This window comes from Anolis carolinensis, unplaced genomic scaffold (genome assembly GCF_035594765.1).
Source record: "Anolis carolinensis isolate JA03-04 unplaced genomic scaffold, rAnoCar3.1.pri scaffold_12, whole genome shotgun sequence".
NCBI lineage: Eukaryota > Metazoa > Chordata > Lepidosauria > Squamata > Dactyloidae > Anolis > Anolis carolinensis.
The window spans coordinates 7,179,338-7,194,720 of NW_026943823.1; the positions used below are offsets into that span (position 1 = coordinate 7,179,338).

The 15,383-nt window shown below is 37.1% G+C and overlaps 1 protein-coding gene across 1 annotated transcript; it reads left to right on the forward strand.

The window, feature by feature from the left end:
• Nucleotides 1–2,211: 2,211 nt before the first annotated feature.
• Nucleotides 2,212–12,149, forward strand: tmem35a (transmembrane protein 35A). The gene is made up of 2 exons (XM_008120236.3): nucleotides 2,212–2,443; nucleotides 10,793–12,149. The coding sequence occupies exons 1-2, from the start codon at nucleotides 2,324–2,326 to the stop codon at nucleotides 11,177–11,179; spliced, it is 507 nt and encodes a 168-aa protein (XP_008118443.3). The 5' UTR covers nucleotides 2,212–2,323; the 3' UTR covers nucleotides 11,180–12,149.
• The last annotated feature ends 3,234 nt before the right edge of the window (nucleotides 12,150–15,383 follow it).

Genomic DNA, 15,383 nt, shown 5'->3' on the forward strand with positions numbered 1-15,383 from the left:
CAACTATATCACAATATTATTAGTAATATTGCATGTAATATAAATATACAATTACTAGCTGTGCCCGGCCACGCGTTGCTGTGGCGAAGTATGGTGGTATGGGAAATAAAGTATTGAGGAATTGGTGGTAGTTAAGGTAAAGGGTCCCCTGGGCTGAGTGGGTTGCTAGGAGACCAAGTGAGCAGAGCTTAGCCTTCTAACTGCCAGCAATTGGATAAAAACAATTATTCGTCTCCCTCTAATTAGGACTTTATTTTTCTTTTCTTTTTGTTGTATCAACCTAGAGGCATGGATGAGGGGTTATGATGTCAATTTTCGAGGTTGTGGGGTGTTTACTTTTGTTGTTTTGTCCGCTGCCGTGATGCCATCACTCTTTTATATATATAGATAATAGTGAATTATAATTATTATCACATTGTATTACATCATAATATTATTAATATTACATGTACAGTAGAGTCTCACTTATCCAACATAAACGGGCCGGCAGAACGTTGGATAAGCGAATATGTTGGATAATAAGGAGAGATTAAGGAGAAGCCGATTAAACATCAAATTAGGTTATGATTTTACAAATTAAGCACCAAAACATCATGTTATACAACAAATTTGACAGAAAAAGTAGTTCAATACACAGTAATGCTATGTAGTAAATACTGTATTTACGAATTTAGCACCAAAATATCACGATGTATTGAAAACACTGACTACAAAAATGCGTTGGATAATCCAGAATGTTGGATAAGCGAGTGTTGGATAAGTGAGACTCTACTGTATAATATTAGTATAGTATATTATTATTATATATCATTACTAGCTGTGCCCGGCCACGCCTTGCTGTGGCTGAGTCTGGTGGTGTTGGTCAGTCTACATTAGGTTGTATTTATGCTGTGACCTCCACCCTTCTTTATACTCACATTAGTCGTAGTATTTGAAGTCTGTTACCTTCTTCAATTTTTGTGTTGATTGATAATTGCTTGAGATCCCTGTTGTCTTTGGTTTGTTGTTAGTTGTAATGTCTGATTCTGCTGAGTGCGGTTTATATTTTTATTGTGGTACAATAGTCTTTTTTTTTGCCTGTGTAGGTGTTTATTATTATTGTTGTTGTAGTGGTCATGAAGGTTGGATAAGTTAGATGCTACTGTATTGTTTTTTGGAGGCCCAGTGTAGCACTGACTGGCCTCTCAGCCTCAGTGCCTGGCTGTTTCTTGCCTGTGATGGTGTTGATTCTTATTGTTGTTGTTGTTATTGTTATTGTTATTATTGTAATTGTTTTTTTGGAAGCCAAGTGTGAATGTAGGGATTGGGGAGGTGGATGAGTTGTGTTGTCAGATTTTGTATTTGTTATAGTCACAATGCATTGTTGTGAGTTTTATGGGTCCAGAATGTGGTTTTGTGGTGTGGTTGTGTTGTTGCAACTGAGAGGCAAGGCTTTTGTGTTGTGTTGCCAAGTTTTGTATTTCTGGGGCGTTTAGTTGTGTTGTTATAGTCACGATGCACTGTTGTGAGTTTTGTGGGTCCGGATTGTGGTTTTGTGGTGTGGTTGTGTTGTTACAATCGGGAGGCAAGGCTTTTGCATTGTTTTGCCAAGTTTCGTATTTCTGGGGCGTTTAGTTGTGTTGTTATAGTCATGATGCGTTGTTGTGAGTTTTGTGGGTCCAGATTGTGGTTTTGTGTTATGGTTGTGTTCTTACAACTGGGAGACAAGGCTTTTGCGTCGTGTTGTCAAATTTTGTATTTCTGGGGCATTTAGTTGTGTTGTTATCGCATGATGCGTTGTTGTGAGTTTTGTGGGTCTGGATTGTGGTTTTGTGGTGTGGTTGTGTTGTTGTAACCTGGAGGCAAGCCTTTTGCATTGTGTTGCCAAATTTCGTATTTCTGGGATGTTTAGTTTTGTTGTTATAGTCACTGCGCAAACAACTTTATCATTTTATATATATAGATATCATTAAATTGATACAGGAGACATGGTGGAAAGATGTCTTCCTGGCCCCGCCTTCTTCATTCTGCTCCAGAATGGCAGTTAGACCTTATTGAAAATATATTACTTTTCATTCAACCCTTGTAGGGATTATTCTGCAATATGAACACCACACTATTCTTCTGTTTCTTCATCCTCATCCTTGGCTAATCTTTTCAGCCGGTGTCACCCTGGCACCGTTTCCTCCGGCAGGGCATTAGGACCCGGAGATGGCTGAGCCGGAGTGTCGGGATGCCTGTCTCCTTTGTCATCCTCCTCTTTGCCTCTGCAGCCTTTCTCTCCTGGTTCCCTTCAATGGTGGCTGACCACCTCTTCCTCCACAGGCCAGTGTTGTGACCCCCCATGGCCTCCCCCCGGACTGTAACCATTGTGGCCCTCTCCGTGGCCTTGGGCCTCTTCTTTGTCTTTATGGGCACCATCAAACTGACCCCGAGACTCAGCAAAGATGCCTACAATGAGATGGTGAGTTGCACAGCGAGGCTTCTTCGGGGAGACAGACATCTTGCTGGATGATGATGCTGATGCTGATGCTGCCTCCGGTCTCTCCCTGACTGACAGGCAGCTGTTTTGGGGATGCTGTGGGCGGCAGGAGAAGGGAAATCATCCAAAAAAGGAAAAATAAAAGCAGCAGAATCAATAAGTTGGGGACAGAGACGCCGGAAGCTCCTATTGCTGCATCTAAGGCCAATTCTATTACACCTGACAGTTTCCATTCCTGGGGAATGGAATAGATCAAAACCTAGGAAATTGGGAAGAATTTTGTTTTACGTGACAGTGTCAGCTTGGATAGTATATGCTAGATCAGGGGTCCCCAAACTAAGGCCCGGGGGCCCTCCAAGGTCATTTTTATATCCATTTTAATAATATAATATATTGTATATACATATGATATTGATAATAATTATTATCATTTTATACAATATAATACTAATATTAATACCATATCATATTAATTATATGTTGTATATTACATATAATATGACAGTATAGTGATATAGTTCAATATACAGTAGAGTCTCACTAATCCAAGCCTCGCTTATCCAAGCCTCTGGATAATCCAAGCCATTTTTGTAGTCAATGTTTTCGATATATCGTGCTAAATTCATAAATACAGTAATTACAACATCACATTACTGCGTATTGAACTACTTTTTCTGTCAAATTTGTTGTATAACATGATGTTTTGGTGCTTAATTTGTAAAATCATAACCTAATTTGATGTTTAATAGGCTTTTCCTTGATCAGTCCTTATAATCCAAGATATTCGCTTATCCAAGCTTCTGCCGGCCCGTTTAGCTTGGATTAGTGAGACTCTACTGTATATAATGCTAATATTGTACTATGCTAATAATATAATATATTGTATATACATATGATATTGATAATATTATCATTTTATACAATATAATACTAATAATAATACCATATCATATTAATTATATGTTATATATTACATATAATATTACAGTATAGTGATATAGTTCAATATAGTAATATATAATGCTAATATTGTGCTATGCTAATAATATAATATATTGTATATACATATGATATTGATAATAATATTATCATTTTATACAATATAATACTAATAATAATACCATATCATATTAATTATATGTTATATATTACATATAATATTACAGTATAGTGATATAGTTCAAAATAGTAATATACAATGCTAATATTGTGCTATGCTAATAATATAATATATTGTATATACATATGATATTGATAATAATATTATCATTTTATACAATATAATACTAATAATAATACCATATAATAATATGAATTATATGTTATATATTACATATAATATTACAGTATAGTGATATAGTTCAATATAGTAATATATAATGCTACTATTGTGCTATGCTAATAATATAATATATTGTATATACATATGATATTGATAATAATATTATCATTTTATACAATATAATACTAATAATAATACCATATCATATTAATTATATGTTATATATTACATATAATATTACAGTATAGTGATATAGTTCAATATACAGTAGAGTCTCACTTATCCAAGCCTCGCTTATCCAAACCTCTGGGTAATCCAAGCCATTTTTGTAGTCAATGTTTCCAATATATCGTGATATTTTGGTGCTAAATTCATAAATACAGTAATTACAACATAACATTACTGCGTATTGAACTACTTTTTCTGTCAAATTTGTTGTATAACATGATGTTTTGGTGCTTAATTTGTAAAATCATAACCTAATTTGATGTTTAATAGGCTTTTCCTTGATCAGTCCTTATAATCCAAGATATTCGCTTATCCAAGCTTCTGCCGGCCCGTTTAGCTTGGATTAGTGAGACTCTACTGTAGTAATATATAATGCTAATATTGTACTATGCTAATAATATAATATATTGTATATACATATGATATTGATAATAATATTATCATTTTATACAATATAATACTAATAATAATACCATATCATATTAATTATATGTTATATATTACATATAATATTACAGTATAGTGATATAGTTCAATATAGTAATATATAATGCTACTATTGTGCTATGCTAATAATATAATATATTGTATATACATATGATATTGATAATAATATTATCATTTTATACAATATAATACTAATAATAATACCATATCATATTAATTATATGTTATATATTACATATAATATTACAGTATAGTGATATAGTTCAATATAGTAATATATAATGCTACTATTGTGCTATGCTAATAATATAATATATTGTATATACATATGATATTGATAATAATATTATCATTTTATACAATATAATACTAATAATAATACCATATCATAATAATTATATGTTATATATTACATATTATATTACAGTATAGTGATATAGTTCAATATAGTTATATATAATGCTAATATTGTGCTATGCTAATAATATAATATATTGTATGTACATACAGCTGCTCTGAGTCCCCTTCAGGTGATTAGGGTGGGATATAAATGTAGTAAATAAATGTAGTAAATGAATAAATAAATAATTTTGGACTTGAGCTCGCCCAAAGTCTGAAATGACTTGAAGACACACAACAACAACAACAATCCTAATTAACCTGACTATCTCATTGGCCAGAAGCAGGCCCACACTTCCTATTGAAATCCTGATAGGTTTATGTTGGTTAAAATTATTTTCATTTTTAAATATTGTATTGTTCTTTCATTGTTATTGTCGTTGTTTTGCACTGCAAATAAGGTATGTGCAGTGTGCATAGGAATTTGTTCGGGTTTTTTTCCCAAATGATAATTCGGCCCCTCAACAGTCTGAAGGATTGTGGACCGGCCCTTTGCTTTAATAGTTTGAGGACCCCTGCGCTAGATATTAGAAAACGTTAACAGAACTGGAACAATATATGACAGACTTGCTGACAATGGACAAAATAACCGTACACTTAAGAGGACTTTGTTAATGAATGGCAACCAATGATCCAATATCTCAATGTAAAATTAACTTAAAATGTACATAGAGGAAGCTAATAGACTGAAGGCAAGGAGGAAACGGATATTAATTTGGATGCCTCTAATGTCTTTATATGTACTATTCAAATAGAAGACTGTGACCCCTTATTGAAAATATATTATCTGAGAAATGTATTTATTTATTTACTACATTTATATCCCGCTCTTCTCACCCCGAAGGGGACTCAGAGCGGCTTACAAATTAATAATATCTTTATATGTACTATTCAAATAGAAGACTGTGACCCCTTGTTGAAAATATATTATCTGAGAAATTTATTTATTTATTTACTACATTTATATCCCACTCTTCTCACCCCGAAGGGGACTCAGAGCAGCTTACAAATTAAATGTCCATACAATATATTATTTTTTAAAATGTTTTTATTAAGTGTTTTTATTAAGAGTGAGAACAATGGTGGCTACAGGAAAGATAGAATGAGGAAAAAAAGAGAAAGGGAAAAAAGAAGAAGAAAATTTTCAGGAGAGGCAAAAAAATTAAAAATAAAATAATAAAAATATTTTATATATATATATATACATACAGTAGAGTCTCACTTATCCAACGTAAACGGGCCGGCAGAACGTTGGATAAGTGAATATGTTGGATAATAAGGAGAGATTAAGGAAAAGCCTATTAAACATCAAATTAAGTTATGATTTTACAAATTAAGCACCAAAACATCATGTTATACAACAAATTTGACAGAAAAAGTAGTTCAATACGCAGTAATGTTATGTTGTAATTACTGTATTTACGAATTTAGCACCAAAATATCATGATATATTGAAAACATTGACTACAAAAATGCTTTGGATAATCCAGAACGTTGGATAAGTGAGACTCTACTGTGTATATATATATATATATAATATATTTATAAAACATAAATATTAAATATAAAATATATATTTTAAAAAAGTATATCCATCTTATATAGTTCCTGCCTTCTATCTTATATGTTTATAAGTATCATTATCTTACTGACTTCTCATTCTGATTCTATAATTAATAGTGTTCGTTGTTTCTCTAGGAAGTCCTTGACTCTTGACCAGTCTGTTATTTTATGTCCTAATTTTATTCTTTAGCATAGCACAATATAAGCATTAAATTACTATATCGTACTATATCATTATACTGTAATGTTATTAGTAACATTACATGTCATATATAATATATAATTAATATTATTATATTGTATTATGATTAGTATAATATTGTATTACATTATAATATTAGATATTCTATTATAATAGAAATGATTATGAAAGACTAATAGATGGAAAGGATTGCACTGTGTGCAACAAACGCTCACAAATGTCGATATATCTGAATGAATTGAAATAAATTAAAAAAAATTAAGAAGTGGGAAACAGGATGGGGACAGCACTGCAAAGAAACTGGTTCTCTCTTATCGGGAAACAGAGCCTTTTAGTTTTTTTTAGTTTAGTTTTCATCACTATGATTATTATAAACTAGCTTTGCCCGGCCACGCGTTGCTGTGGCTTATAGGAATCCTTTGTTGGCCAGGTGGAATAGCTGTGAATAGCCTTGCAGTCTCAAAGCCTGGCCGTTTTCTGGAGCTGTTTGTTGTATGAATGTAGAGGCATGGATGAGGGGTTGTGTTGCCAAGTTTAGTGTTTCTGGGATGTGTAGCTTTGTTGTTTTGTCCTAGGCCAAAATCTCATTACCCTTTTATATATATAGACTAGCTGTGCCTGGCCACGCGTTGCTGTGGCGAAGTCTGGTGGTATGGGAAATAAAGTATTGAGGAATTGGTGGTAGTTAAGGTAAAGGATAAAGGTTTTCCCCTGACGTTAAGTCCATTATAAATGGGTTCTATAGCTGTGTGGAAGGGCCTTGAGTCTACATTGCCATATAATCTAGTTAAAATCAGATAATCTGTATTTTATAGGCAGTGTGGAAGAGGCCTAAGTGAGGCCTAACTCTGCCTGTCCCCTGGGCTGAGTGGGTTGCTAGGAGACCAAGTGGGCGGAGCTTAGCCTTCTAACTGGCAGCAATTGGATAAAAACAATTATTGTGTTGTGGAAGGCTTTCATGGCCAGGAACACAGGGTTGTTGTATGTCTTTCGGGCTGTGTGGCCATGTTCTAGAAGTATTGTCTCCTGACATTTCGCCCACATCTATGGCAGGCATCCCAGTTTATCCATGCCACACAGCCTCTGAGAATACCTGCCATAGATGTGGGTGAAACGTCAGGAGAGAATACTTCTGGAACATGGCCACACAGCCATACAACAACCCAAAAACAATTATTCCTCTCCCTCTAATTAGGACTTAATTTTTCTTTTTGTTGTATGAACGTAGAGGCATGGATGGGGGGTTGTGCTGCCAAGTTTAGTGTTTCTGGGATGTGTAGTTTTGTTGTTTTGTCCCAGGCCGAAATTTCATTACTCTTTTATATATATATAGATAGATATCCAAGTGGTTTTTTTGCTGTAGAGAGACTGCAATCCCTGGATCTGCAAAATATGATCTAATGGATGTCATCCTCCTTCAAATGGCAGAATGAGAGAGCCATGTCAGGGAGGAGATTCAGAGCCGGAAATGGGAAATTATCTGCTTTATTAGTAGTGTGTGTGGAAGCGAGAGAGAGAAAGAGAGAGCTCGATGATAATCTGATGCGGCACTAAAACGCCTTGCGTTGGCTCTGCCAAAGGGCAGTGTGACACGCTCTCTTTCCCAAGAGAAGCTTCTGGAAAACTGGAAATGGGGTGTAGTTTTTGCCTCCTGATAACACCTGCCTTTCCTCCTGTCTATTACCCACAAGGAAGCCAGCTATGTGCCCCACCTGGGTTGCAATGCATGCATGAGGATGAAGCATGAGAGCCCATCATATATTCCACTGCCTTTCCTCCCGTAATATAGTTCATGCACCCATTTGGAGGAATAGCTAGAAGGTCTCGGCGTCCCAAGAAACAACACTGGAATTTTCTGGCATGTTCTATTTTTTACCCATCACAGCCATGAATAGCAGATGAATGAGTCCCAGCGGCTCTGTTTACACCAAGCTGCCTCCCTGAAGGATTGGCAAAGGGCTTCCAGAAGCAAAACGCATTTGTTTCTATGCAAAATCGCACCGAGCTTGTGAGCAATCACTCAATCAGTTCAGTCGCTTGCTCTTTTCCTTTGATTTATTTTGATCCAAAGATGCTTCAGTGTCAATAACATTAGCGTCCAAATGCCTTGACTTTTTAACTACAGTAGAGACTCACTTATCCAACACTGGCTTATCTATTACTGAGAAACTACCTCTCCCATTTTGATATATTTTTCACTTTGGCCCAGATCCTTGTTTTACTCTCCTGCTTTTAATATTTTATGCTATATGTTGATTACTATGATGGTTTTATTGATATTGATGTTTTACTGTTGGAATAATTGTTTTATCGTTTTATTGTTGTATGTTTTCGGGCTTGGTCCCCATGTAAGCCGCTCCGAGTCCCCATTGGGGTATAAAAATAAAGTTATTATTATTATTATTATTATTATTATTATCCAACGTTCTGGATTATCCAACGCATTTTTGTAGTCAGTGTTTTCAATACATCGTGATATTTTGGTGCTAAATTCGTAAATACAGTAATTACAACATAGCATTAATAATAATAATAATAATATTAATAATAATAATAATAATAATAATAATAATAATAATAATAATAATAATAATAACAACAACAACTGTAAAAGGCCACCCTACTGGGATCTGCGCGCATCATCCGAAAATACATCACACAGTCCTAGACACTTGGGAAGTGTTCGACTTCTGATTTTGTGATACGAAATCCAGCATATCTATCTTGTTTGCTGTGTCATAATAATAATAATAATAATAATAATAATAATAATAATAATAATAATAATAATAATAATAATTTTATTCTTATACCCCGCCCCATCTCCCCGAAGGGACTCGGGGCGGCTTCCATGGGGCCAAACCCAGTCATCAACAGTATAAAACAAGCAATAAAACAAATCAAACAGAATAAAACAAGTTAAAAACACATACAATACATAGTGATAAAATCATGAATAAAATCTGTAAGAAACAGGGCCAAAGTGCTAGTGCTGCATATTGAACTACTTTTTCTGTCAAATTTGTTGTCTAGCATGATGTTTTGGTGCTTCATTTGTAAAATCATAATCTAACTTGATGTTTAATAGACTTTTCCTTAATCTCTCTTTATTATCCAACATATTCACTTATCCAACATTCTGCCGGCCCGTTTATGTTGGATAAGTGAGACTCTACTGTACCTTTTCTTGTAGCACAGATAGTAGATTGAAGAGGGGTCTTAAAAATATTCAGTCAACAGACCTGTAGAATTCTGGGTTTTGGCACAGAACCTCTCTGGATGAGCAGTTTAAAAGCCTCTCCATAAACTACAAAACATCTGATGACCAAGCAAATGAAGAATAAAACAAACATCAGTCACTATGGATAAAAAGGGGGTTGGGCATATGAAATTACATGATTTCAAAGCCGCTTAATAAAGTGCATGGACAGTGTCAGAGAGTCAGCTGGGATAATGTGGGATAGGATAAACAGGAAGGGAAATAAAGTGCTGAGAACGAATGTATCAGTAATAAGGGTCGATCATGTTTAAAAGCACACTGAGAGAGCCATGTCTTCAGTTGTTTGATGAAGGCAGATAGGGTTGGGGCCAGGGTTGGATTTTGGTTTTGTGTATATGAAATGTAAATCAAGTGTGTCTGCTGTTTTGCAAGTGTGTGTTTCAGCAATAAAACAGTTAACAGCAGGCCAGTTTGACTGACAACCTGCTGTGACCTATGAGACTTGATTTCCGGCCTTGGAGGTCGGAACTTCCTTCGGACTAAGGAATGTGCTTTCTTATCTGTTCTGTTGAACTGAGAGCCGAGCCGAGCCGAAGAATGCCGGCTTCTAGTGATGGACTTTGCTGCAATTGTAAATATCTTTGTAAATATTAAATAAGTGTTTGAACTTCAGACTGCAGATGTCTTTGAGTCTGACATTGGAGGAATTGGTGAGGGCAGAAGTTCACCAATTCGTCAGGGTGCTGGTCCAGAGCTGACTGATCGATGGTGTTTGAAGAAACCCACCCACACGCACCCTGACCCCTGGCTCTGCATCTTGACATTCTTCTCATCTGATAGATGACTTTACTTGTATCATTAGGACAGGATGAATCCCCTTTGTTCCGTTCTCTTCAAATCAGTAACGTGCTCCACCTTTGTGGTGTTTATATGACAGAGGGAGAAGCTGCCCTTGCATTGAATGCCATGTTCTTGCTTCTTTGCTTGCAGAAACGGGCCTACAAGAGCTACGTGCGGGCGCTGCCCATGCTGAAGCGGATGGGGATCAGCTCCATCATCCTTCGCAAGAGCATCGGGGCTTTGGAGGTGGCCTGCGGCATCGTGATGACGCTGGTCCCCGGGCGCCCCAAGGACGTGGCCAATTTCTTGCTCCTGCTGCTGGTCCTGGCGGTGCTCTTCTTCCACCAGCTGGTGGGGGACCCTCTCAAGCGCTACGCCCACGCCTTGGTCTTTGGCATCCTGCTCACCTGCCGCCTGCTCATTGCCCGCCAGCCCGAGGAGCAGCCGCTGGAGAAGAGGACCCTGGCCGTGAACGGAGAGGAGCAACCACTTCTCGCAGAAGGGGAGTCGGAGAAGGGCAAAATCAAGGTCTCCTAGTGGGGCCTTTGAGGGACACACGGACCCTCCATGCAGCTCTTTTCCCCAAAACATCTAAGAAAAAAATGCGTTTCTTTTCCTTTTTGGTTCCGTAAAGGGTTGCATATCGGAGCATGGGGCGAACCTTAAGTTTGCCAACTCAACAGCAACTTGGCTTGTGCACTCCAAACCTCTACAGCTGCCCTCTGCTGCACCCCCCACGTGTGTAGATATGATTTAATTGTAAAATGGTTCTCGAGGGGAATAAGTGTACCTTGTGTCGGGTGTGTATGTGTGTGTTTTGTGCATTGGTTGGTTCGGAAAGATTGCTCGATGGCGGAATCACCTAAATTGCCTCTGACCCAATCCAGATTCTTTAGGAGCAAAAGGAGTGGGAAGGAAGCTCCGAATCCTGCGCTTGTCAACTTCCCTCGTTCTTTCCCCTCTTTGCCCAGCATTGGAGCGATGGACATTTATTTCTTGCTTCACATGAGCCAAGTGGTAACTCCCACACATCTCTCTCCACAGAGAATAAAGAATGTTGTATACCCAATAATGATGATGATGATAATAATAATAATAATAATAATAATAATAATAATAATAATCACCTGCAGTTATTTCAGTCTCCCAGGTCTGTCTGTGCTACTCTCACAAGATCCAAGACTTCTCCGCATTACCCAACACATTAACCTGCTTTTCCTGCCGTCCATTCACTCTCTAACTTTATGGAGTGACGGGTTACTGTGGGTGGGTTGGAGCCTGGCACTAGGGACGAGCAAACCTGAAAAATCAGATGATAGTGAAGTTGCTCTTAAGATGCTCTTCACCTTGGAGGGGGAATGAAGAAGGAAAAAGGGAAACTGTCATTAAGGAACACGTCTCTTAAATGTATGTTGCCTTTCTCGGTAGTGTCCGGTTGCATTCCTCCCTTCTTTTTCTCCCCTTAATTTATAAAAAAATAATAAACCTTTTTAAAATTTGGAGGAAACCTGCCTCGTATATTGTCGGATTTTACATGTGCGTGATATACTTATATACAGGCATTCCCCAAGTTACAAACAAAATAGGTTCTATGTATTGTCGAAGGCTTTCATGGCCAGAATCACTGGGTTGCGGTAATGGTCATGTTCTGAAATGGCAAAGGCTTTTAGGCAATGAGACAAAGAGAGTACCAAGTGCTGCAGAAAAATGAAAGTTTATGCTCAGTGGCCACAGAGAATAAGCATAGGAAGTATGCCGTCACACCCAGGCACCTTTTAAAGCTTTAAGATGTGCTTCTTCCTTTGCCCAGGTGAACTGCAGGGCCTTACTTAGAAGCTCTGGAAATCCCAGAAACCAAAAACACTTCAAGATGAACAATCCAACAAAATTTTATTTTCACAAAGTCCATGGCAGACTTGGCACACGTAATTAAGGTTGCAAATATAAACAGTCAACTTATAAAACCTTGCAAGTGTTCCTTTCTTTCTTTTCCCTCTTAGTTGCTGGTTTAACTTCCTCCAAAGGCGAAGAGATCCTGAGATCCTCTTTACCTGAGCCCTGAGCTATCAGAAAGAGCAGGTCTATAACTATCTAAGCTTCAAGCTAGTTTATGAGGCGAAGTAGGTAGAACTTCCTCCAGTGGCAGAGAAATCCTGAGATATTCTCTGCCCCAGTGCTAAGCTACTATTTTTAGAAAGAACAGGTCTTTCCCTATCTATGCTCAACACTGGTTTTAAGGGCAGGTCAGTACTTACGATGGCTTTGTCAGAGTTGGCCTGGCTTGGCCACACAAGTTCTAAGTTCTTTCTTCTTCAATCTAGAAGGCATTAGAGGCTTCTCAAAATGGAGCCTTCTTTCCCCAGGAAAAGGGGCGGTCTCCAGAACAATACATTTGCAGGCTGCAAGCAGCAACGCTTTGCAAACAGGCTACAAACTCTGCTAATGGTTGAACTATCAGGTTGCTGCAGAATCTGCAACAGCCCTGGAAGAAATGCAAACAGGTGCTATTCCTGCAACTATGGGCAACTTTTAAAATCAAAACCCTGGGAGACGAAACAGGAAGGACCCTTTCCTATAATCAGGAAAGCAAGGGTAACGAACAAAGAAACACAACGGTTTTTATAACCTTTATAATGATATGCATGCGTCATATTAGGCATTATCCATCACCAATTAGTGTCAAAAAAGTCTTACTTTTGCACTTTACTGAAAGCTACTTTTGCATTTTTCTAAAACATAGGCTACTTTCAAGACCTCTGACCTTCCATTAGGCCTTATCTAAGGAATTCCCCTATCTAGGCTTTCTAGGGGTCCCATTAACTGAGGGATTTCCCTATCCAGGCTTTTTAGGGTCCATTAGCACCCTTCATGGCGCCAGGTTACCTTAAACTTATTTTGACAACCCAAAGCCTTAATTTGTCTTCTGTCCACTGACACGAAAGCTTATCTAGCTTGTTGACTCTTTAACATATGTCTCTGCCATTCAATATATGGTTTCCAATACAAGTATTATATTTTCCCAATACACCATCAGTTCCAAAAGCATTATCTCTTGATGTTTCACCCACATCTATGACAGGCATCCTTAGAGCTTGTGAGGTCTGTTCTATGTGTTCTTGAAGGCATTCATGGCTGGAATCACTGGGTTTCTGTGAGTTTTCCGGGCTGTCCTGTCATGTTCCAGAAGCATTCTCTCCTGACATTTTGCCCATATCTATGATAGGCATTCTCAGAGGTTGTGAGATCTGTTGGAAACTAGACAATTAGGGTTTATATATTTATATATTTATGTCCAACCTGGACATAGAATATTATTTGACATCACAGAAATGCTGGACCGCTCTCACAACCACCATGTCAGACGACATAGAGAAGTCATTGAAACCCACAAGCATGTGGACAATTTCAACAGAAAGTAGGAAACCATGAAAATGTACAAAATCTAGCTACCAATATAAAATCAGGACAGTAAATAAAGAGCAACACTCAAAAAATGGGAATCCCAGACAGGAACCAAGCAGGGCCAGCTAACATCTCCCAACAAAGGATTCCCCCAGGGAGGGAGAAGCTACAAGGCCATTCAATAGTAATCAAGATGGCCAATGGCAACAAAAAGTTTTGAACAAAAAGTCAGGAGTATGCAGCATTTAAATGTTTGTTTATTTTCAATTAAATGGAAGTTACTCCATCTATTTATTCATAAAGAGATGTAAAAGCAAAGCATTCCTTTCCAAACTATATCTACGAAGGTAAGTAATTACTTTGGAGGCTTGGAACTGATGCTAAAGTTAATTTTGCAAGCTCTACAAATAGCTTTTTTGGTAGACATTGACACAAACCCTACTGATGGCATCTCTTTTAAAGAGTTCTACAACCACATAGGTTTCTACATTGAAAAGAGTCGTCAAAAGTGTAAAAATGCATTCTTATCCATATACAGAAATTATACAGCAATGCATCACGAGAAGACTGCTGTCCAATGTACTGAAATGACCGAATACAAGCAGAGAGGAATGTATCGGTTTTGTTGAGAACTTGTGTAGTCAACTTGCACAGCTGCTACGACAATTGCATTTTGTTGTTGTGATGGGCTTTCAGTCCGGTTCCGATCTATGGCGACTTTTATCATATAGTTTTCTGTGCAAAAATTGATTTCAGAGACATGCCATTAGCTTCCTCTGAGGCTGAGAGGATGTGACCTGCTGGGCTGTGCAGGGATTTATAATATACAGTAGAGTCTCACTTATCCAACATAAACGGGCCAGCAGAATGTTGGATAAGCAAATATGTTGGATAATAAGGAGGCATTAAGGAAAAGCCTATTAAACATCAAATTAGGTTATGATTTTACAAATTAAGCACCAAAACATCATGTTATACCAAAAAAAAATGACAGAAAAAGTAGTTCAGTACACAGTAATGCTATGTAGTAATTACTGTATTTATGAATTTAGCACCAAAATATCACGATGTATTGAAAACATTGACTCCAAAAATGCGTTAGATAATCCAGAACGTTGGATAAGCAAGTGTTGGATAAATGAGACTCTACTGTATACAACAAATAGACATTATAGATGAATACATTTGTAATATAACTAGCTGTGCCCGGCCACGCGTTGCTGTGGCAAAGTGGTGGTGGTATCGGTTAAAACTTGTTGGGGAATTTTTATTTGACGTTATTTGTATTTTTTTAAATTAATTTTATTGTCACTTATTTTTTTTTATGTATTATATTTTA